The sequence below is a fragment of the Lycium barbarum genome, chromosome 10, assembly GCF_019175385.1.
Source record: "Lycium barbarum isolate Lr01 chromosome 10, ASM1917538v2, whole genome shotgun sequence".
Classification (NCBI taxonomy): Eukaryota; Viridiplantae; Streptophyta; class Magnoliopsida; order Solanales; family Solanaceae; genus Lycium; species Lycium barbarum.
This window is the reverse complement of record NC_083346.1, coordinates 124,154,963-124,179,982: the sequence shown is the minus strand read 5'-3', so window position 1 is coordinate 124,179,982 and position 25,020 is coordinate 124,154,963. Positions and strand designations below refer to the sequence as shown.

The 25,020-nt window shown below is 34.9% G+C and overlaps 5 protein-coding genes and 2 non-coding genes across 7 annotated transcripts; 1 reads left to right on the top strand and 6 right to left on the bottom strand.

The window, feature by feature from the left end:
* Window positions 1-471: 471 nt before the first annotated feature.
* Window positions 472-553, bottom strand: TRNAS-GCU (transfer RNA serine (anticodon GCU)). The gene has a single exon. It is a non-coding gene; the product is annotated as a tRNA-Ser (tRNA).
* A 1,358-nt stretch (window positions 554-1,911) lies between these two features.
* Window positions 1,912-2,238, bottom strand: LOC132613451 (protein PELPK2-like). Its single transcript, XM_060327473.1, has one exon. The coding sequence runs from the start codon at window positions 2,236-2,238 to the stop codon at window positions 1,912-1,914; it is 327 nt and encodes a 108-aa protein (XP_060183456.1).
* Window positions 2,239-3,726: 1,488 nt separating this feature from the next.
* On the bottom strand, window positions 3,727-3,808 carry TRNAS-GCU (transfer RNA serine (anticodon GCU)). The gene has a single exon. It is a non-coding gene; the product is annotated as a tRNA-Ser (tRNA).
* A 3,398-nt stretch (window positions 3,809-7,206) lies between these two features.
* LOC132613450 (protein PELPK2-like) lies at window positions 7,207-7,551 on the bottom strand. Its single transcript, XM_060327472.1, has one exon. The coding sequence runs from the start codon at window positions 7,549-7,551 to the stop codon at window positions 7,207-7,209; it is 345 nt and encodes a 114-aa protein (XP_060183455.1).
* Window positions 7,552-17,548: 9,997 nt separating this feature from the next.
* Window positions 17,549-17,938, bottom strand: LOC132613449 (protein PELPK1-like). Its single transcript, XM_060327471.1, has one exon. The coding sequence runs from the start codon at window positions 17,936-17,938 to the stop codon at window positions 17,549-17,551; it is 390 nt and encodes a 129-aa protein (XP_060183454.1).
* A 4,602-nt stretch (window positions 17,939-22,540) lies between these two features.
* Window positions 22,541-22,930, bottom strand: LOC132613448 (protein PELPK1-like). Its single transcript, XM_060327470.1, has one exon. The coding sequence runs from the start codon at window positions 22,928-22,930 to the stop codon at window positions 22,541-22,543; it is 390 nt and encodes a 129-aa protein (XP_060183453.1).
* Window positions 22,931-23,484: 554 nt separating this feature from the next.
* Window positions 23,485-23,874, top strand: LOC132613447 (protein PELPK1-like). Its single transcript, XM_060327469.1, has one exon. It carries the CDS (start codon window positions 23,485-23,487, stop codon window positions 23,872-23,874), a length of 390 nt encoding a protein of 129 aa, XP_060183452.1.
* The last annotated feature ends 1,146 nt before the right edge of the window (window positions 23,875-25,020 follow it).

Here is a 25,020-nt window from a genome sequence, read left to right as displayed (position 1 = left end):
GGTTATGGTTTTTATACAAACATCATCCTTTCTACATGTTTCAAATTCACGTCTTGGAAGTTTCTGGCAAAGTTGCACTAGAAGTATCTTTTGGACGGGTTGGGTCGTGACACGTTCATTAACTTTATCTGTTTTAACTTGTTCAAATTTGATTGAATCCGATATATTTAAAACCACTGTTAATCCCTTAGATAGTTCTTCGATTTTCGCCTTCATTTCTCCTCCCTCCTGCATCCACTAGTAAACTAAAAGGTAACAGCAGAATGAAGGTATCACCATTAGAAAGGGCATTAAGAGTGGTCCAACACCAAGCATTTTGTTAATTGACAATGACTAATGTTGTTAATCAACATTGCCTTCGCTGAACGAAATTCCCAACGGGTTAAGAATAATAAATTTATACCAAGCATATTATGTTAAATCCGTAACAACAGACAAAGAAATCAGCTCTGATGAATGCAAAAAAGAAGTCGTCGCCTGAGAGATTCGAACTCTCGCGGGGAAACCCCATGTACTTAGCAGGCACACGCCTTAACCACTCGGCCAAAGCGACTTTGTTGATGGTAACAGGAAACAATCTCAGATAAGTCTGATATTCTTACTATTAAGTGTTTTTTTCCCATCTGATATTTGGTACCCACTTGGAGATCTGACTAATATTGATTCACCCCGGAATATTCTATGTTGGAGGTAAAATGTTCCCTACCAAAGACGATTTTATTCCAAGGCTCGAACACGAGACTTCTAGTTAAAAATGAAAGAATACCTACCATTCCATGAGAACTTTAAATTTGGTAGTAAGATACTCGTGTAGTTATCATTTCATAATTTGAAGAAATTGTTATCCAGTAAAAACGTACCCACACCGGGTGTTTACATCAAACCAATGAGTATATATAACATGTTTTTCAACTATCACTTAATCACGATTAATTAATGTATATATTCACTTCATTAAATCACTTAATCATGATAAATTGTATTAATTTGGTGTAAACACCCAATATGGATAAGTATTTACCTTGTTATTCCCTCAATCTAATTTATGTGGCACTTTGATTTTCAAGATTTAAATTTTGTAAACATGATACCAAAAATGAGTTAAAAGGCCTATACATTTCTAACGTTGAAGGGGTTTGTACATATATATTTAACTTTTTTTGTCTTTTTTTTTGCGCCGCTACAGTTTCTCTAATTATAAGCTCTCAGACCTCTATCACGTTTTACTAGAAGAAAAGGGTAAAATTATCTAATGGAGTAGTGTTTATTTGTAATGTCTGTTTTTATATCCAAAATGTTTGGCTTGCGATTGATTTTTATATCCAAAATGTTTGGCTTGCGATTGATATGCTCACCATTAATTTTTCCAAAAAGAAAAGAAAGAAACATCGTTCTGAGATACCAAACGTTGAAGACAAAATTTAAGTAGTAAAAGAGTGTTCTCTTAAGAGCTTAAATTTTAGATGAGTTAGTTGGATAATTCAATAAAGTATAGCAAGTAAAAGTTTCTGTATTCTAAGTCTCATTGTCATTCATCACCCATGATTAAAAGAATTTTCACGTGTTTGACTCATGAAAAAAATCAGATGTGTACTTGAGGGCGTGTTAAAAACTTTAATTAAACAAAAGTTTACTCTCTCTAATATTTTAAGCTTTTTCGTGAGATTGTCACACAATTTAAGAAAGAGCTTATCATCAACAAAATAGATAGAAATAATTAATAGCAACAAAGAAACTACATCAAACTCTGTTTCACAATCAAAACATAAAACACTCGGAAATTCAAAAGGCAACATATATCACTCTGAAAATAAACTCGAATACATCGGAAGAGCTGAATAGAAACGATAAATAGAACAATTAAGGTAAAACAACAACTACAAATATAGTAGGATGGAGTTGCAAGATTAATTAGTTGGATGGAGGAGGTGAAAGTGTAGGAATTGTGGGAATACTTGGAAGTGAGGGCATGTTGGGAATGGCAGGCATTGGTGGCAGTGTCATTTTTGGTACAGAGGGCAATGTAGGCAAAGATGTACCACTTGGCAATGGTGGCATTGTTGTAGGCAAGTTGGGAATATTTGGCAATTGTGGCATTGTTGGCTGAGGCAATGAGGGGATTGTAGGCAAGTTGGGAAGTTGCATTAGGCTACGAGCAGCATTACTTGTCGATATGCTTGATAAAGACAATAATGCTATGATCAAGAAAAGGATTGAGCAATTGCTGGAAGTAGCCATATTTTTTGTAATTTGCAAGATTGCTTTGTTCTCAAAGAAAAGGTGTGTTTTGACTTGAGTTGATGAGATTGATCATCACTAGAGGTTATATATAGGGGAAGTTCTAGAGGGCTACAAGGATTGGATGAGAAGTTGGGTTTGAAAGCATACGCTCTTTAATTAAATTATTGGTAGTTATAATTAAGTCAAAGAAGGTTTTTGAAAGTAGTTATGCATAGATGAAATTTGGATCAACCATATTTGTTGGAGTGGACAATTCATACAAATTGATCAAATCATTTCTTTGTATTCTTAAACTAATACTAATTCTCTATTGGTTGGTACCATGTCACTGGGATGGTACTCATGCAGGTGCAAAGCTAGCATTCTGCTTACCAGTTGGTAGAACCCAATAGCTTTGGTGCAATACCTTATAATTGTATTTTTGTTAAAAAAATCCATTTCATATATAAAAATAATTTATCAATAACCCAGTAACTTTCTCCGCCTTTGTACTCATGCCTAAAGATAGTTACAAAGAAAAGAAAAGAAAAGAAAACAACATAATGTAACGAATTGTTAACAAAAAAAGAATAGTGATCATACAGATTTTGTTCAACTAACTAAGAGATGTTTGCTTGCCTAATTATTGGTCAAATAACTAATAATCAGCTCAACTGTATTGTGCAGTCTTAACACTTTTCCGAAGAAATAATATGCTTGCTAGGGAGCTAAAAATAGTATTTCTACTGTATATACTAAACTCAAACGATCTATACCTCTTGATTAAGCAAATATTTGGGTTCTTTAACTTTTCGGAAGAAGTAAAACTGAAAATGAATGCGAATACGTCAGATTGGTACATTTGTGCTCGTGCTATACGGTCAAACCTCTCTATAACGGCATTGATTGTCCGAATATATTTTGGATACTATTGCAAAGTGCTATTATAGAGAACATTATAATATAACATAACTTAACATGAAAAATCAGTTCCAAAAAGAACTTGGCCGTTATAAAGAAATGTTGTTATAGAGAATGACCGTTACAAAAGAGGAACTATATAAATTATTTGGAGTACTTTTGCTCCTGTAAACTTCTCAGTTTAATTCCTTTCTTTAATCAATAAAAAGGGAACCAAGTTAGGGGAAGTTTTACTCCTATTTATTTACGACAACTACAAGTCTGATTATGTCCCAATGATATTCGTCTTCATTTCTCCACCCTCCTGCATCCACTAGTAAAAGTAGCAGTAGTAAGCTAAAAGGTAACATCAGAATGAAGGTATCACCATTAAAAAGGGCATTAAAACTAATCAAACATCAGGCATTGTTAACTGACAATGATTAATTAATGTTGTTAATCAACAATGCTTTCGTTGAATGATGTCCCAACGGGTTAGGTAATAATAATTTTATTAGCAAACTATGTCCTAAATTACAATCTTGCATCAGATTCCTTCCTTTTGAGCCGAGGTTCTAGCGGAATGTTATGAAAAAAAAAAAAAACCGTCGCCTGAGAGATTCGAACTCTCGCGGGGAAACCCCATGTACTTAGCAGGCACACGCCTTAACCACTCGGCCAAAGCGACTTGTTTATACATGGTAGATAAGATTCCTCAGTGTTACTTAATTCCATCCCATGCCCGGTACTTAATTTAGGATCTGACTAATCTAGTTGCTTCGGAAATTCCCAATGTGGGTAGAGGCTTCCCATCAATGACGACTCCTTTCACAGGATTCAAATTTGAGACCTTTGATTAACGAGGGAGGTGGTACTTAGCTCACCACAACCTTTGATAGTATACTCTTGTTATCATTTGAAAATTTGAATAAATTGTCGGCAAAGCTAGAAATTTTAGTTTATTAAATGAAGTTTTTAACAAAATATATATAATATTTGAGCCTAAGCTATTTGCCACAACCCGTAGTCATAATGCTGGCTCCACCCATGCTATTAAGAAGGGAAAAGAAAATAAAATCGTATGAATCATTCAAAAGCAAAGTGATAGCCGAAATGATTTAAAAGACAGCAGACGAAATAACTAGTAACAACAGAAAGTTTACATCAATTTCTGTTTTACAATCAAGGCATAAACACTCGGACAATTCAAAAGAGAGCATACATCACTCTAAAAATCAACTCGAATACATCGAAAAAGCTGAATAGCAATGATAGATAGAACAATTAAGCTAAAACAACAACTACTAATAGTAGAATAGAGCTAGGGGTGGCAAATGAACGGTTTGAGCTGAATTTGGGCGGGTCAGAATAGGCTGAATCAGCAGATGAGGCAATTTTGCCACCCCTAGATGGAGTTGCGCGAAAGATAATTAGTTGGATGGAGGAGGTGAAAGGGTAGGAATGGTTGGGATAGTTGGAATACTTGGAAGTGAAGGCATGTTAGGCAATGGTGGCAATGTTGTAGGCAAGTTTGGAATATTTGGAAATTGTGGCATTGTTGGCTGTGGCAACGACGGGATTGTAGGCAAGTTGGGAAGTTGCATTAGGCTACGAGCAGCATTACTTGTCGATATGCTTGAAAAGGACAATAATACTACGATCAAGAAAAGGATTGAGTAGTTGCTGGAAGCAGCCATTGTTATACAATTATTTGCTAGATTGCTTTGGTTTACAAGGAAATTAAGATGTGTTTTGACTTGAGTTGATGAGATTGATCATTACTAAAGGATATTTATAGGGGAAGTTCTTGAGGAACTACAAGGATTGGATAAGAAGTTGGATGTGAAAGCATACGCTCTTTAATTAAATTATTGGTAGTTATAATTAAGTGAAAGAGGTTTTCCGAAAGTACTTATGCATAGATGAAATTTGGATCAACCATATTTGGTGGACAATTCATACGATTAATTAAATCATTTCTTTGTATTTTTAAGCTAATACTATTCTCTATTGGTTGGTAGGATGACATTGGATGGTACTCATGTAGGTGGGATCTAGCATCCCGCTTACGGGTTGTCAGAACTCAATAGCTTTGGTGCAATACCTTGTAATTGTATTCTTGTTAAAAAAAATCCACTTCATATGTAAAAATAATTTATCAAAACTCCAGTAACTTTCTTTTTCTAGAATTAGAACCCATAAATTCAAAATCCTAACTCCACTTTTGTACTCATGCCTAAAGATAATTACAGAGAAAAGAAGACAACAAAATATAATGAATTGTTAAGAGAAAAAAGAATATTGATCACGCAGATTTTGTTCAACTACCTAGAAGATGTTTGCTTGCCTAATTATTAGTCAAATAACTAATAATCAGCTCAACAGTATTGTGGAGCACATTTCCATGTGTAATGTTAATGTGTCCTCTCCGAATAAATAATGTGCTGCTAGGGAGCTAAAAATAGTACTAGCATATACTAAACTCATACGAGCTATACCTCTTGATTAAGCAAATATTTGGGTTCTTTAGCTTTTAGGAAGAAGTAAAAACTGAATATGAATGAGAATATGTCAAATTGTACATTTGTGCTCATGCTATACAGTTAAACCTCTATAACGGCATCGTTTGTCGGGATAATTTTTTGAATGCTATAGCGAAATGCTGTTATAGAGAACGTTAATATAACATAACTTAACATGTAAGATTAGTTCCAAAAAGAACTTGGCTGCTATGGAAGATGACTGTTATAGAGAGGCCTAGTTGTATAAATCATTTGCTATACTTCTGCTACTGTAATCTCCTCAGTTTAACTCCTTCCTTTAAACAATCAAAAGGGAACCAAGTTAGGGGAAGTTTTACTCCTATTTATTTACAACATCTACAAGTCTGAGTATGTCCCAATGATAATTGTATCGTGAGAATTCATCAATGAATTGACTAGTTTTATGTTGGCTGCAGCCTATCCAAATTGTCCCCTTCACCCGAACTTCGGACAAGCAACACGAGCAAGCTCACCGGGAAGTTTTACTCCTATGCATGATCGTCTTTTTTTCACATGGACATAACGTTAGATTACAAGCCAAGATGATCATTCATTTTCAAGGAACGTGAATCCAATGCATGCGAAAAATGTACTGCTTTTCAATATAATTTGTAGAGGCAGAATAGAGCTGATCAGTTTCTTACTCGCCATGGCCTTATTTGGAGTTTTGTCTCATACATGATACATACATCCCAAAAATGGTTGAACAAGAATGGCTTACTTCTTTAAAGTGTCCTAGCTATAGTAAGTGAAGTAACAACAATCACTTGATGAAACTTTGTGACTGAATAATATGTCAAAAATATAGTAGCTTATTTTAGTCTAAGGAGATATCTAGGAAAAGGTGTAAGAAAGTTTGTAAATGAATGCAGTATAAGGAAAGATTAAAAATATTAGATTGGAAAGAACGTAGTTTGCATAAATATGTTATTATTTTGTATTATCTCTTTTTTAATTCTATATAATTACCTAATTAACGTGGCAATACTTCAAACGCAGATTATTTGTACGCAACTGGCAACTAAAAATTACCTTCTCAATGTATAATTTGTTTGCGGACTTCAACTGTTTTCACATATTTTTATAAGCCCTTTTGTTTTATTTCCTGTAACATATACGTCTTGAGTTTTCACTATCAACTCACTCTTATTCTCTAAATGAAATGCCAGTTGATTGCAAACAACAATAAAAATTTGGGAAGCTTTTTATACGATCTAGTTAAACAATGTGCCTTTACTCGATTGCTGTCACTGATAAGTAGATTTTCAAGGAAATTAAATTAGTGTAGTTTTTAATTAATGTATGTGATCCAATTTGTTAAAAATATGTATATCACGTTGATCTTTGCTTAATTGGAAAACATGCTGGACTAATACACATAATTCAATAATAGATGTATATAAAAATGATACAATACATTGCTAATAATCACTTAAAATATATCAAAGCGACAAAAGCAAAGAAAAAAAAAACATCACGCATGATACGTAGAGACCAATAGGGAAATCAACTAATAATACAGTGGGAACTGGGAGATATATAATTAGTTTGATGGAGGAGGTGAGAGTGTAGGCATGTTTGGAATTGTGGGAATAGTTGGAAGTGATGGCATGTTGGGCTGAGGAATATTGGTAGGCATTGGTGGCATGGTCATTTTTGGTACAGAGGGCAATGTAGGCAAAGAAGGCAATGGTGAATTAGCTGTTGGAAGTGTTGGCAAATTGGGAATATTGGGCAATTGTGGCATTGTTGGTTGAGGCAATGTTGGGATTGTAGGCAAGTTGGGAAGTTGCAGTAGGCCGCGAGCAGCATAACTTGTGGATATGCTTGATAAGGACAATAATGCTATGATCATGAAAAGAATTGAGCAGTTGCTGGAAGCAGCCATTGTGTCAATTTGCTCTAAAGTGCTTTGTTTCAGGGAAATGAAGTTTTAATGTAAGTAGGAAGTTCTGTTTTAATTTGAATGAGTTTGATCATTTACTAAGGGGTATATATAGTGAAAGTTGTTGAAAAACTAAGAAGATTGTGTGAGATGTTTGGTGTGGAAACATGAGAATTGTATTCTTGATTAGTTCACCTTCCTAAATGTTGGTTAATGAGGATGGACAAACTCTCTAAGTCAATAATATTCTGGAAGTAGTTTTTACACAGATGAAGTTTGGATCAACCATATTTGATGAAATATTAATTAATAAAACACTCAAAGAAACCAGTATTTACTAGTACTCATTATGTCCCAATATGTGTCGGAACTTTCTTTTTTAGTCTGTCAAAGGAAGATTGAAATATTTGTATATTTAGAAACAATTTGACTTCAAATTTTCAATAAGCGTAAGATGATTTATGGACATACAAATGTCTATGACTCGTTTTAGACTACATGCTCTAAATAATGTCACATAAGTTGGGACAGAACGATTAATAACTTTAGACAAAATATTCTATAGGCAAACCTCTCTATAACAACGTCGTTTGTCCATATATTTTTTATTATTATAGAGAACATATGATATAACATAATATAAAATTTTGATTCCAAAAGGCTTAATACCTAGATGGTCCCCCTAAACTTGGCATGTTTTATAAGATAAACATATAAACTTAAGAAGTGACCAAATAGACACTTAAACTTGTCAAAAGTGTACTTTTTAAATACATTTATATTGAAGACCCTGTGCGTGAGGTCGAAGTGTCATTTATGTTGCAAATAAATAAATAATAGTCCATGTAAGAAAACATAGGCCAACCACGTGTAATTTATTTCCATGTAGGCAAATAATAGTCCAAAGCCATTGTACACCTAATTTGTTCATTCCCACGATTTCCTCACTCTCTCGAACAGTGAACTGCTGCATTCCTCTTCCTTTTCATTATCAAATTCCTTGAGTTTTAACCACATCCCTCTAAATGTAAAGTCAAAACTCATCCAAACTTCAACAAAGATCGAGAGAAAATCATGATATTTGAAGACAAAGTATACTGATATTTTTTCGAGTGGTGCACACATAACATAACTGTTTTATTCATTAATAATAACATCAAACGTCTAAGAAAAAGCAAAAAATTCAAGCATATATTTCTTATTTATAAGAAAAAAAGAGAGCAACTTTTCACCCTTTTCAACATCATATTTAAATTTTATTCCTAAGAAAATCAAAAATATTTTGAACTTCTATTTCCTACGTGAGTACCTTTTAAAGACGAAATACTACAAAAAACATTTGAGAAAATTTAGAAAAAGTTTGAATAAGCTATTATATTAAATTACATTTTATTTTACCAAAATCTAATCAAGTTGAGTTAATAGTGTAGAAAGTATATCATTATACTGGATGAGATCTTACCTTATGTGTAAAGGTTAGAAACTAAGGAAACAATTACGCCCCACCCCCCCCCCCCCCCCCAAAAAAAAAAAAAAAAAACAGAAACAAGTACGCCAAAAAAAAAATTACTGTTATTTTGCTAACTCACCAATTTTGCAAAAGTTTCACGCGCTCCTTACAAAATACAAGACACGTGAATTGCCAGGATAGCAAATGTGTTTAAAAAATACATTTTGAATAAGTTTAAGTGTCTATCTAGTCACTTCATAAGTTTATATGTATATCTTACAAAACATGCCAAGTTTAGAGGGCTATCTAGGTATTAAAAAGAAATTTGGTCGTTCGATGAACTCTAGTTATAGAGGATGACTGTTATAGAGATGTCTGGCACATAATTTATGATATGATTTTCATTGGCTCGAATGCATTTATAGAGCCTATGATTCGTGGTGGAGCTCAACTTAGAGTCTATGATCTTCATTGGAGCTTATTCACCACATTTGGAGCGTTTCAAAGGGCCTCAAGTGTGTATTTCCACACTACACACTTGATGATGATCAATGATGAGAACCAAATCCCTACAAGCTTCATAGAGGTGGAATTCTACAAGGTTTGGGAGGTTGCTTGGTTAGGAGATTTAGAGCTTGAGGTCCTTGCCCGCAAGACTTGGAAGATAGCTTGGAGGGCTATTTGCGCAAAGGGCTATTTGTGCAAGTGATTACTTTGCGCAAGGAGGGTTATGCTTGCAAGAAGACCATTCATGCAAGGTCGATTAGAGAACCATCTATGCAAGGAGGGACGTGTTTGGCAATTGAAGGCCAATCCTTGATTTGAAGACTACACTAAGAAGACTAGCCAACCAAGGTCCTTAATTCATTAAGGGTAGCATTGTAATTGCTTATTAGTCTTTTTTGCTTAGCTTGTATCTATAACTTGTCTTTCATTTGATTAGGTAGATTTGGATGAATTATGTATTGAATACTCTAAATGAGTGATAGTTTGTTTGGCTTAATAACCTTTAAGATTTAGGATAGTTAATGGTGGATTCCATTGTTAGTTTTGAACCTTATTTCCCTTGATTTCATGAAGAGTTGTTCATTTGTGGATTCATTTAAACATCTCTTTCCTTGATTTCAAATAACTTATGTTCTATTGATTTAATCCAATTGAAAAAGTCTAGGTTTCATATACTTAGGTTTGTCCATAGATTCATTATCATTAGGATCTAGCTTTTATCCTCTATTTCTCATCCCCTTTTTCCTCAATTATCATCTCAATTTCTTGTTAGCCTTTAATTTCGCATTTTAGGTATTGATTTAGTGTTTTCCCTAAATCGATTCCTTATCATTTGATATCAAAGCTTAGGATAGAGTGTTCCCAATCTTAGGTTCATCTTATTTTGAAAATTTTAAAAAAAAATTGAGAAAATTTGAAAATTCCCAAAAAATTCAAAAATTTGGTTTGATGTTGGATTTGTTTGAAATTGAGTGTAGATTTGAGTTCCTTGCTATCAAATCTACTTAGATCTAAAGTTTTGGAGCATTTGGAGGTGTTTTGGGTCATTCACCATTGTTGAGTTTAAAGCTTTTGAAGAACTTAAAGAACAAGCAAATGAGTCTTCGATTTGTGGTGTTCAATTGGTCTCAATTTGGAGTGGGCTTTGTTCTCTAGGTTGAGGGGAGGCTAGATTCGATATCTGGGATCAATTGGAACTGAAATTGAAGGGGTTGATAATTTAAATGTTCATAGTGTTCTTGAGCTTCTTCATAAATTCATGAGGAAGAAGATGACAAAAGAAACCTTTTGATTCAAAATTTCAAGTACAAAAAGTGAAAAGGTATTTGTTGGGCCAAATTTAGCAAAACATATGATATAGTGGGCTCAAGGTACCTCAAATACAAGGAATATTCAGAAAAATCCGGCCCAAAGATCGAGGTACGAAATACAATACGACATCACTGAAGGATTTTTACGGACCGTAATTTATTTACGAACCGTATATTGAGGCGTAAATTGGTTCCAAAATTTAAGCTCACATACGGACCGTAAAATGCACTCATCAAATGCATTTTATGCTTCTGCTTGTACTGTCCCATTTTACGGACCGTAGATCAAAAACGTTCCGTCAATCTTGACCGTCAAATTGACCCCAAAAACTTGTCTACTGTTGCTGATTTACGGTGACAAAATACGGACCGTAAAGTGCACTCCTCAAATGTATTTTATGCTTACGCTTGTGGGACCGCGATGATCCTTTGCAAGATCATATAACATTCCATAAACAACCTGTATGCAAAGCCTCGGCCTCTAAATGTACCTGTATTTATTCGAAACTCCATTGCAAGTTTGTTCTTTAACCCGGTTTCACTTCATTTTCAGTTCTAAGTTTCATTAGGTATTTGTTCATCCTTTCTTGATCTCCAAGTCAATTATCACTAGTAATTAACCTTACTTAGTTGTTGATTAGTTCTTAAGTCCTATTTCTTTTTGTGCTAATTCTTTTTCAAGCTTTTCTCGTTTTAACCTCGTTAAAACTTCTTAGGCTTAAGTCCTTTAGTTTAATCGAGTCGTCCATCTTTCAATTAACAAGAATATATTCTTCCAAAAAGATTAGCAACCTTATGAATTGATTTGGATAAGCTATTCTTGGCCAACTTTGGAAGCAGCTTTAGGTTTGAGAGGTAAGCTTGAGTGCAAATACGAGTGACGTGAAAAACTTTACTACTAATCTTGTTTGCTCATTTTGTAGGTACAAGGAGAGAAGTCATAAGGAGGAGAATATATAAGGATGTCATCCAAAGCTTTGGAATCTTGTGGTTACAAATTGGAGAGCTATACTTCTAGCAATGGAGGGTATGACTACAATAGCGATGAAAGCTATGAAGGAGAAGATATGACTCATAGCGATGATGGTGAGCATCACTATGCTTACAATGATAGTGAAGATGATGGTGTTCATGGGTCGTGTGATGGTCTATATGATCATAACCAAGATGAAAGTGGACCTCACTACTCCGGGGGTGATTATGAGGCGAGTGATTCTCATGGATCTTATGAAGACAATGAAGGAGTAGAGAAATTTGATGACGAGTCCTATGGTGAAGACTAGAGGTATAAAGGGTCTCATGCTACACACCATGGATATGAAGGCGACTTTAGGTACATTCCTTCCTTACACTTACGTTATGAGCCAATTGATGGAGACTTGCATGAAATGGGAAGTTGTGATGAACGTGAGCCTTATGGTTATGTACTTTGTGGTGAATATGCTCGTGAGGATAGTGATTTTGAACATGAACCTTGTGAGGAATCCTCTTGTAGATATTCACATATATTGAATTGTGATACTTTCTATTGCGGGCAAAATGGTATAAGTGTGTGGGTTGAGCAAAGTTGAAATCGACCTAGGAGAAGAAAACAGTCTACATTTCCTACTTCACAAAAAACAATGAATCATTCTTCCCATCCTAATGAAAATGTGACGTGTTCCCAATATGGTTGTGATGTCGAAGATAGGAATGAAGTATTAATAGGTAGTGGAGGTAGAAGAGATGTAAGTTCTCAAGAGAGAAATGACCCGAAGAGGCGGACTCTTGAAACAAAGATGAATTTACTTGGTAGTGCGGGGTATGTCCTTGTGGTGGATGATAATAGCTATGGAAACTACCTTGCACCTTAAGTGGTTGAGACATTGGGCATTGAATGTGTAATGAGACGAGATCCTTATTATTAAGGAGGACATTTGGTTGATAGGAGTGCAAGAGTATTCTTTACCCATGGTAACTACCAAGAGGACATTTGGTATGATGTGCTCCCCCTAGATGATTTTCCCTTGTGTTTGGGAAATTCTTTTTTCTAAGAACATAAGGTTTCATATGGGAAAGAATGGTACAAATATGTAGCGAACAAACAAGGGAGACTTCTCTTTCCGCCCGTACTCCCTAATGAAGAAACAAGCGCAAGTGAATGTATCAAAGTGACGTTAGAGCATACACACCTCTTGAAGGAACGCTTACTCAAGGGGAAACGAATGAAGGAAAAGCCATCTAACCCTTGTGAAGCAAATGAGAAGATATAAGTGGAGGGTTTCCCTAACCCTTCCAAAGAAGTACTTAGCACTTGTCCCAACTCCTATGAAATTGAGAAAGAAAAGATTGAGAGGATTAAGGGAGTGAAAAGTGACAACTCTAGAGTGGAAAAAAGATAGGTTGTGAGGCATGATGTGATGGAGTTGTCACAACATCATTCTAGCTCTTGTAACTTTTCTTTATTCTCTAGTTGTTTGAAAAATGGTGCAGGTATTCTTGAAAGCAAATCGAATGATGAACCTCAAACTTTGAAAGTTCATGAGGTAGTTGAAGGCTTCCCGAAGGAGCAAATAGGCTCCAAAGTTGAATCTCATGGTAAGGGAAATACTTTGTGTGCAATTCAAGGTAAAATAGCTAAACTTAGACACTCCAAATGATGTGATTGATCATGCTGTTAAATTGAGTGTGAATAATAGCTTGTCCTTACATGAGCTTAATGAGCCTTTACCTTGTGACCATCTTAGTGAGTTTTCATTGATTGTTGACAATGTAGTTGATATGGGTGGTCCAACACTAGTTGATCCTATTGATGACCATCTTGATTCTTCTTGTGAGATCAATTTGTGTCCACCTAGTGTTGACCATTGTGATTTGCATGTTAGTACATTGTCACGTGATATGATAACTCACCCACTAGTTGATCCTAGCGATGACCGGATTGATTCTTCTAGCAAGATCAATTTGTGTCCAACTAGTGTGGATACTTGTTTTGATCGATTTGCTTGCCATGATAATCCACTATTTGAGGAACTTTGTGACGTGCTTAATGAACCTCAATTTAGTGATGGTATTGATGTAATTGATCATGCGAATAGTCATGTTAATGAAAATACTTTGGTAGATGACCTTTTCTTTTTGAGAATAAGATTGCATTCTTTGACTCTTCGTTGTTCATTGAATCTTTTTATTTTAAAGATAATGTCTTATTTGAAGTTGACATGACTTGTGGAAATGATGTACCTAGTAGGATGTATGGTAATGTTGAGCATTTAGTTCCCTTTGGAGGCTATAATGTGTTTTTTGTAACCCACTGTGGGATGACGATGAGCTTAGTCTTGATGACAAGCATGGGGTGGGTGAAGTTCTTGACACCATCCCCGATGACGAGGGATCCTTCTTGAGGGTTTGTGACCCACTTAATAGACCAATGTCGAATTTGAGAATGGCTTCCGAAAGTGAAGAGTGCTCTTTAAATAATAGGAGCAGTTTGAAGGGAAAAGAGCACCCTTCTTGGAAGGACTATGCTAGATATCCTAACCTAAGGGATGGGGAGATGCTACTTCTAGCTTGCCATAGGTTAGATAACCTTTTTCCTTGTGATGGAAGCCTTCCCTTGGAGGGAACTGACATGATAGTTGGGGAAGAATGTTTTGAAAAGAAGGTGAAACTTGTTTGCAGATTGTCACTTCTTCTATGAGTGCTCCAAATAGTAGTGGCTTGCTTGAACTTGTGCTTGAACCACATAACGAGTCTATACTTGAGGTCACTTTAGTTGAAGAAGTTGTTTTGTATGACCTATATCACCTATTTGCCTATGATAACACTCATGTTTGTATTGAGGGTGTATCCTTGATTGAGAGGGGTATTGCGGGGTGAATAGCTATTTCCTTAGCCATGTTTTTTGGATAACTTTTTCCTTCGACCCCGGTGCTAATTGTTGTGTATTGGTCATGGGACAGACTTTAGAGAGTTCTTATTTGCGAAATGAGGGTCCGATGTGTGATATGTTTTCTAGAATCACTGTAGCATTGCATGCTTATTATCTTAGGTCCATTGGTTTCCTTGTCTCACCCTTGTTTTGTGATCTTTGGAGGGGTCAAATTCTTGGTGCCCCATATGTGGAGTCTTTATTCACATTGATTATTGATGAGTGGTTATACCACAAGTTTGTGCATCTTTGGCATGTTGGTCTATTTGTTTGTGCTAACACTAACCCTTATGCTTTAAGGATCTTGCTTGTCGTTTTCTTCCCTTGGTTTTTACTAGGTTCGGATTCGAGGACGAATCCTTTTAAAGAAGGGGAGGATGATATGATTTTCATTGGCTCGAGTGCATTTATAGAGCCTATGATTCGTGGTGGAGCTCAACTTAGAGGCTATGATCTTCATTGGAGCTTATTCACCACATTTGGAGCGTTTCAAAGGGCCTCAAATGTGTATTTCCACACTACACACTTTATGATGATCAATGATGAGAGCCAAGTCTCTACAAGCTTCATAGATGTGGAATCCTACAAGGTTTGGGAGATTGCTTGGTTGGGAGATTTAGAGCTAGAGGTCTTTGCTCGCAAGACTTGGAAGATAGCTTGGGGGGACTATTTGCGCAAAGGGCTATTTGTGCAAGTGGTTACTTTGCGCAAGGAGGGTTATGCTTGCAAGAAGGTCATGCATGCAAGGTCGATTAGAGGGTCATCTATGCAAGGAGGGATGTGTTTGGTCATTGAAGGTCAATCCTTGATTTGAAGACTACACTAAGAAGACTAGCCAAACAAGGCCCTTACTTCATTAAGGATAGCATTGTAATTGCTTATTAGTCTTCTTTGCTTAGCTTGTATATATAACTTGTCTTTTATTTGATTAGGTAGATTTGGATAGATTATGTATTGAAGACTCTAAATGAGTGATAATTTTTTTGGCTTAATAACCTTTAAGATTTAGGATAGTTAATGGTGGATTCCATTGTTGGTTTTGAACCTTATTTCCCTTGATTTCATAAAGAGTTGTTTATTTGTGGATTTCAATTGAATATCTCTTGTTTTGATTTCAAATAGCTTGGGTTCTATTGATTGAATCCAATTGGAAGGATTTAGGTTTCATATATTCAGGTTTGTCCATAGATTCATTATCATTAAGTTTTAGCTTTTATCCTTTATTTCTCATCCCCTTTTTCTTCAATTCTCATTCCAATTTCTTATTATCCTTTAATTCCACGTTTTAGGTATTGGTTTGGTGTTTCCCCCAAATCTATTCGTATCATTTTATACTGGCAATGTCCTATGTTTCTGTTTCAAATTCATCTTACTAAACACATATATACACAAATGGGTCGAGTTTATTTCTCAGACAGTCACTCAAGTAACAGTTTTATTTCAAAAAGTCACTCAATTTTATTTTCTAACACAAAAGTCACTTAATTAATGGTAATTATCACATAAAGTCACTGAACTTTATTTTGTAATAAAAAAGTCACTCAACTATTGTCATTTCACCTACAAAGTCACTCACTTATTGTCATTTTACCTACAAAGTCACTCAACCAAAGCGATATTTCCAATTGCTATAGGTGACGTGAAATTCTTTTTAAGCCAAATTCTTAAAAAAATACTAGCTTAAAATAAATACATGATTTTGACCAAAGCTACTGGTTCGATCGAACCCGTAACTATACCCGCAACTATTGAAAATGAACACGGATATCATCAGATTTGCTCATTTGCTAATGCTATATCTGTATGATGAGATTCATCTACAATTAGTTAGTTTTATGCTAGCGGGCAGCCTATCAAAATCCTCCTTGTTTGTTTGGCCGACTTTGGCCAGACAATACGATCAAGCTCACCAGAGATTTTTACTCCTATGAATAGTCTTTATTTTTTCACACCTATAGTTAGATTACAAAATCAATAACGATCCTTCATTTTTTAGGAAGCTAAACTAATGCACGTGAAAATATATTGCTTTTCATTATAATTTGTAGAGGTGGAATTGAGCTGATTAGTTTCTTACTGGTCATGGTCTTACGTGGACTTTCTAGTAAAAATTAGGTGGGCTAGCCGCTTTCTGAACTAGACTAATATTTAAAATTTTGTCACCATATGTAATGGAATTGAAAAATACTCACTTTCTAATTTGGAAATAAAATTGAACAACTATAGCCTTAACTAAAACACGAAAAACTGTACGGGAGTTCGAAAACTCCCTTCATGTGAAACTCCAGGACCGTGTGATTTATTTGAACATTTAAGCTTAAATAAAATATAAACTTATTAGAGAAATAAATACGAATATATAAAATGCCATTTGATTGCGGAATAACGGTTATAAATTTTTAGGAGGCTTTATGTACGTAAACTCTAGTTAAACTTCTTTATTCGATTGCTTTCAGTTAAAGATTGAAATGATAAAGCTTATCTATTTTTCATTATTAAGTAGGACTTTCAAAGAAATTAGTTTCTACCTTGTGTATATTTATGATTCAATTTTTTCAAAATATGTATTGTATACATGGTTGATCATTTCTTATGAGTAAAATATGTCGGAGAAATACCAATAAATCAATAGTAGACATTGCATTTCGTTAACACAAATGACAATCAACGTATAGCACTCAGAAGAGTGTAAATGATACAATACATCATCAAGAGTCACATAAAAGATTAAAATGACAAAAGAAAAAATAATAAAAACCAAAAATCACGCGGTCTCTCAGTAGGGCAAGATAGGTAAAAATCTCGTGGTTGGAAGCCGCAAGATTAGTTGGATGGAGGTGGTGAAAGTGTAGGCATGTTTGGAATATTGGGAATGTTTGGAAGTGATGGCATTTTGGGCAGTGGAATATTGGCAGGCATTGGTGGCAGAGTCATCTTTGGTACAGAAGGCAATGTAGGCAAAGATGGCAATGGCGAATTAGCTGTTGGGAGTGTTGGCAAAGAAGCAGCACTTGGCAATGGTGGCAATGTGGCTGCTGTTGGCAAGTTGGGAATATTTGGCAACTGTGGCATTGTTGGTTGAGGCAATGACGGGATTGTAGGCATGTTAGGAAGTTGTAGTAGGCTACGAGCAGCATGGGTTGTAGCGATGCTTGATAAGGACAATAATCCTATGATCAAAAAGAGGGTTGAGCAATTCTTAGTAGCAGCCATTGTGTCAATTTGATAGAAAATGCTTTGCTTCAGGGAAATTAGTGAAGTTGATAATGGTAAGTTGGAAGAAGTTCTTTTTTAATTTGAGTGATTTTGATTATTTACTGAAGGGGTATATATATAGGGAAAGTTGTTGAAAAATCAGCAGGATTCTATGAGATGTTTGGTGTAGAAGCATGGCAACTTATTATTAGTTCACCTAGCTTCTTAGTCAGTTAGGAATTATATCCATGAAAACATATATAGCCAAGTCAATTAGAGTATGTAAAAATGATTTCTTTAATTAGTGCTGAAATATCGTTCACCAAATATGGTTGATCCAAACTTCATCTATGTATAACTACTTCCAGAGATCTTCTTGACTAAGAAGTTAGTTTATATTGTTCCTCAAAGCAACATTTAGGAAAGGTTAACTACCAACAAATTAATCCCTATGATTCCCTCAAAAACTTTGCCTATATATACACCTTTCAGCAATTATCAATCTCATCACAAGTACTCAATTTAAAACACAATATTCCTTGTAAAACAAAGCAATCTAGAGCAAATTGACAAAATGTCTGCTTCTAACAATTGTTCAATCCTCTTCGTTATCGTAGCATTATTGTCCTTATCAAGCATATCCACAAGTCATGCTGCTCGTAGCCTAATGCAACTTCCAACTAATTTCCTTTAAACCCTACATGATAATGAAGCTAATACAATAATTGAGCTTTATCATTTCGATCTTTAACTGAAAGCAATCAATCGAATAAAGAAGTTTAACTAGAGCTTGCGTATATAAAGCTTTCCAAAAATGTATAATTGTTGTTCCGCAATCAAATGTTACTTCGTTTAGAGAATTAAGAGTGGTTGACAGTTCAAACATGTTACAGAAAACATGAGAAAAGGGTTAAAAAGATTTAGTATGTGAACAGGGGCGGCTTAAGAAAGTTTGTGACCTAAAGCCAAACTTTAACGAAAGGCCCCAAATTCTTTTTAAAAACTTCATGTATATTTTGTATTTGAGTTCCAATAACCTTTTGAGATGAGTTTTAGTAGAATTGTAGAATAATAGAACATAATTCAAGAGCTTAAATAACTTGATATCACGCTATATATATATATATTGCTTCAATATAGTTATTACAATGCTTGAAACCTCAAAAAACATTCAAAAGAAATGTGCAGTATTTTTGTTTGACAGCTTTAATTTTTTATTTTTTTTTAGTAAATACCACTCCCGACTAAGCTTAACCGAAACTTGAACTTGGATAAATTAAGAAAGGCAGGAAGTATAAAAATCAATTGCAACACATATATCTGAAGAGAAAAGTTAAAAGGGGAACTTAAAACTCTTACCCCCTGTTTGGATGGTGGTTTCCCATGGTTCATTAATGTATGGTTTTGTATGAAACCATGTTTGTTTCCATTGTTCTTAAAATTATGTGGCATGGTGTTGTAAACCCGTGGTTCATCCCATGGTTATATAACCATGAAAAGTCCCAATTTTTGTAATCACGGACTTGGTGGTTTTTCCGTGGTTACATATTTCATTTCCCCATTATACCCCACCCTCCACCATCCACCCCCACCCTACCACTCACCCCCACCCTACCACTCACCCCCACTCCCACTCTCCACCATCCACCCCACCCCCACCCTACCACCCACCCCCACCCTTATCCCACAACCACCCATGTCACCCCACCTACCCCTCCACCACCCACTACCCCTCACCAACACCCAACCCCACCCTACCACCCACTACCCCCATCCTCATCCCACAACCAGCCACTACCCCTCACCATCACTACCCCCACCCTCAGCCCACCCACCCCTCCACCACCCCCACTCACTACCTACTTATTTTTTAAAGTTTCTATTTTATTCTCTACCTGGGTTTTATTAATATATATAAACTAATTTCTAATTAAGAGTTAAGGGCATTTTAGTAAACTTACAAGTTATTATACAGTACCATACAGTCAAACCAAATAATACAAATGTTATTAAACCACAACAAACGATACAGTCTATCCAAACATTGTGTTCATTAATACAGTACAATATAATAAAACATCATATTGTACCATACCATACTGTACATTAATGAACCACGGGAAACAACCATCCAAACAGAGGGTTAGGCGAACTAAGAAAGGAAGTTTAAGAGTTACTTTCCATTCTTTTATAAAAGAATTACTTTCCATTTTAAACACTCAATATTTCTTAAAACAAAAATTAACCTACTCCTTTTTTAACCTATAAGTAGGGGTGTACAAATCAAACCGACACACCGCACTAAACCGATAAACCGAGTCAAATCGAAAAAAAATCCGACTAGTGGTTTGGTTTGGTTTGGTTTTAGCTAAAAAAAAGTCAAACCAAACCAAACCAATCCGACATTACGTGTATTCAATCTTTAAAATATTTTATACATAAAAATATTTATTTGTAATGTAATTTGTAAATATTTCTAAAAAAAATTCATAGTTTTTTGTCTTTTATCATAATATTTTAAGCTTGAACTTAGAATTTTGAATGCCAATAAGTTTTATATCCCACGGATGTTAGTAACTCAAATAAAATTCAAATCAAAACCAACTCAACACTAATGTTAACAAAAGAAATTCAATTCTAATACTAGAAATGACAGTGATGTTGGATATCTATTCTTTAGTTTTGCATAATTGGTTTAGAGCGTAAAAATACATAGCTTAATTTTTTCTTTGTCATGTAATTAATACTTATTAGCCGTACTTATTTTAGCATAACTAGTATTTAGATTAAAGTCATTTTCTTTATGGCTTATTAATTAGCAATACTTATTTTAACTGATTTTATTATCTTTTTTGTTGAATATTTTAATACGATGTCATCACCCATCTCACATTTTGTGTTATTTTCTTAAGAAACACCTTAGTTATTTAGTTGTATCTTACTAGGACTAAAGAAATATTTGAAGTAAAAGTCATATGTTTTGTATGAAGACTTTTTCGAAAAAAAACCTGAACAACCCGAAAAAACCGAATAACCCGAGAAAACCCGAAGTTGAAAAATCCGAATTTTATTAGTTTGGTTTGGTTTATAAATTTAAAAACCCGACGCAATTGGTTTGGTTTGATATTTGAAAAATTCGAACCAACCCGATCCGTGTACACCCCTACCTATAAGTATGCTATTACCAAAATTAGGGGCCCAAAGCAGTTGCTTTATTTGCTTGGCCCATGGGCCGGCCCTGTATATGAAGATAATTGAACTCCGCAAAAACAGTTATACTTTGATAACGTCGTTGGTCGTAGACAAGTGGGGTTAATTTGACGTATCTTCACTAAATTTTACCTGGTGTAACAATAAAGTCACAATTTGTTTTTTTTTTTTTTTTAATATTAAAGTCACTAAACAATCTGCTAGTTGCCCAAAAAATTACAAACCATCGGAAATTCAAATTTCGTTTTGCCATGTGTACATGCCAATGTCATTGACATCTCTTTAGACTAATATTAGCTATAATTTGGGCATCTTTCAAGAAGTAAGAGGCCGTTTGGATTAGCCGAAAAAAGTGGTTTTTAAGCATAAGTGCTTAAAGTACTTTTAAGTGCTGAAAGTTATTTTATAAATAAACAGTTACGTGTTTGGATAAAAGTGCTTAAAGGGCTTTTAAAAGTAAGGATAGTATTGGAATTAACAGAAAATATAAGGGATAAAAGGGTAAAGTTGTTGGTCAAACCAGAATGTCTTTTGAGACAAAAAAAAAAAAAAAAGTTAGGATTGAGCAATTTCTTGATTTTGGCTTATTTTATAAATCAACAGTTGCATTGTACAGATTATTCATTGAATATACAAGGAAAATTTCTATATCTCCTCTTCAAGTTCTTTCAACTCTTGGTATCAATGACCATGAAGAAACTAATCAGGTTAACTGTGTACAAATTATATTTAAAAAGCAGTATAGTTCCATGTGCATTAGTTTACATTCCTAAAAATAAAAGTATGAATGGTCATTATTTGAACTACTATAACCTTAACTAAAACACGAAAAACTGTACCGGAGTTCGAAAACTCCCTTTATGTGAAACTTCAGGACCGTGCGACTTATTTGAACATTTAAGTTTTAAATTAAACTAAAAGTTGTTAGATAAATAAATACGAAAATATGAAATGCCATTTTATTGTGGAACATCAGTTATAAATTTTTGGGAGGCTTTATATACGTAAGCTCTAGTTAAACTTCTTTATTCGATTGCTTTCAGTTAAAGATTGAAATGATAAAGCTTATCTATTTTTCATTATTAAGTAGGACTTTCAAAGAAATTAGTTTCTGCCTTGTGTATATTTATGATTCAATTTTTTCAAAATATGTATTGTATACATGGTTGATCATTTCTTAGGAGTAAAATATGCTGGAGAAATACCAATAAATCAATAGTAGACATTGCATTTCGTTAACACAAATGACAATCAACGTATAGCACTCAGAAGAGTGTAAATGATACAATACATCATCAAGAATCACATAAAAGATTAAAATGACAAAAGAAAAAATAATAAAAACCAAAAATCACGCGGTCTCTCAGTAGGGCAAGATAGGTAAAAATCTCGTGGTTGGAAGCCGCAAGATTAGTTGGATGGAGGTGGTGAAAGTGTAGGCATGTTTGGAATATTGGGAATGTTTGGAAGTGATGGCATTTTGGGCAGTGGAATATTGGCAGGCATTGGTGGCAGAGTCATCTTTGGTACAGAAGGCAATGTAGGCAAAGATGGCAATGGCGAATTAGCTGTTGGGAGTGTTGGCAAAGAAGCAGCACTTGGCAATGGTGGCAATGTGGCTGCTGTTGGCAAGTTGGGAATATTTGGCAACTGTGGCATTGTTGGTTGAGGCAATGACGGGATTGTAGGCATGTTAGGAAGTTGTAGCAGGCTACGAGCAGCATGGGTTGTAGCGATGCTTGATAAGGACAATAATCCTATGATCAAAAAGAGGATTGAGCAATTCTTAGTAGCAGCCATTGTGTCAATTTGATAGAAAATGCTTTGCTTCAGGGAAATTAGTGAAGTTGATAATGGTAAGTTGGAAGAAGTTCTTTTTTAATTTGAGTGACTTTGATTATTTACTTAAGGGGTATATATATAGGGAAAGTTGTTGAAAAATCAGCAGGATTCTATGAGATGTTTGGTGTAGAAGCATGGCAAATTATTATTAGTTCACCTAGCTTCTTAGTCAGTTAGGAATTATATCCATGAAAACATATATAGCAGGTCAATTAGAGTATAAAAAATGATTTCTATAATTAGTGCTGAAATATTGTTCACCAAATATGGTTGATCCAAACTTCATCTATGTATAACTACTTCCAGAGATCCTCTTGACTAAGAAGGTGGTGTATATTGTTCCTCAAAGCAACATTTAGGGAAGGTTAACTACCAACAAATTAATCCCTATGATTCCCTCAAAAACTTTGCATATATATACACCCTTCAGCAATGATCAATCTCATCTCAAGTACTCAATTCGAAACACAATTTTCCTTGTAAAACAAAGCAATCTAGAGCAAATTGATACAATGGCTGCTTCTAACAATTGCTCAATCCTCTTCGTTATCGTAGCATTATTGTCCTTATCAAGCATATCAACAAGTCGTGCTGCTCGTAGCCTAATGCAACTTCCAAACTTGCCAAAAATCCCCTCATTGCCTCAACCAACAATGCCACAGTTGCCGAATATTCCAACCTTACCAATAGCAGCAACTTTGCCACCATTGCCAAGTGCAGCATCTTTGCCAACACTTCCAACCGCTAATTCGCCATTGCCATCTTTACCTACATTGCCTTCTGTACCAAAGATGACTCTGCCACCAATGCCTGCCAATATTCCACTACCCAAAATGCCATCACTTCCAAACATTCCCACACTTCCAAACATGCCTACACTTTCACCACCTCCATCCAACTAATCTTGCGTCTTCCAATCGAGTGATTTTTACCCATCGTACCCTACTGGTCTCTACCACATGTTTTTTTTTTTCCTTTTTTGTTTGTCATTTTAATCTTTTATGTGATTTTTTACAACGTATTATATCATTTATACTCTCTGAGTGCAATACATTGATTGTCATTTGTGTTAATGTAATGCAGTGTACGCTGCTATTGATTTATGTGTATTTGTCCAATACTCCATTTTATTGACAAAAAAAGAAGGATCAAAGGATATACATATTTTAAACAAATTGGTTTGTAGACATGCATGGGAAGAAACTAATCTCCTTTAAACCCCTACATGATAATGAAGCTCATATAATAATTAAGCTTTATCATTTCGATCTTTAACTGAAAGCAATCAATCGAATAAAGAAGTTTAACTAGAGCTTGCGTATATAAAGCTTTCCAAAAATGTATAATTGTTGTTCGGTAATCAAATGTCCGTTCATTTAGAGAATTAAGAGTGGTTGATAGTTCTAACATGTTAGAGAAAACATGAGAAAAGGGTTAAAAAGATTTAGTATGTGAATTTGACATATCTTAACTAAATTTTACCCTTTGTAACAATAAAGTCACAATGTTTTCTTTTTAATATTGAAGTCACTAAACTATGTGTTAGTTGGTCGGAACAAAATACAAACCATCGGAAATTCAAGTTTCCTTTTGCCATTGTGTACGTACCAATGTCATCAGCATCTCTATAGACCAATATTAGCTATAATTTGGTCATCTTTCAAGAAGTCAATCTTGTTCAACACTTTTGGTACGAATGACCATAAAGAAACTAATCAGCCCAATCGTGCCTTTACAAATTATATTTAAAAAGCAGTATATTTCATACACATACACTGACCAACCCCCATTACACCATCATTTTAACACCATAATCATCGAAGAAACCAAGACAAAAAAAAAAAAAAAAAAAACCGGTGCATTAAGTTCCCACTATGCGCAGGTTCAGGGAAGGTCGGACCACAAGGAAAGAGAAATTGGGAGAAGGCAATGGAAAAGGAATTCGTAGAGAAGTAAGAGCTCTTCCTATGGTGGTGAAAATGAGGCAGGCGGCTGTTATAGCTTCAGGGTTTAAGAGGGAGATTAATGCAGGGAGGGAAGGAATGTGG

Coding starts and splice junctions, on each gene's coding strand:
- LOC132613451 (XM_060327473.1), bottom strand. CDS start 2,238: ATGGCTACTTCCAGCAATTGCTCAATCCTTTTCTTGATCATAGCATTA.
- LOC132613450 (XM_060327472.1), bottom strand. CDS start 7,551: ATGGCTGCTTCCAGCAACTGCTCAATTCTTTTCATGATCATAGCATTA.
- LOC132613449 (XM_060327471.1), bottom strand. CDS start 17,938: ATGGCTGCTACTAAGAATTGCTCAACCCTCTTTTTGATCATAGGATTA.
- LOC132613448 (XM_060327470.1), bottom strand. CDS start 22,930: ATGGCTGCTACTAAGAATTGCTCAATCCTCTTTTTGATCATAGGATTA.
- LOC132613447 (XM_060327469.1), top strand. CDS start 23,485: ATGGCTGCTTCTAACAATTGCTCAATCCTCTTCGTTATCGTAGCATTA.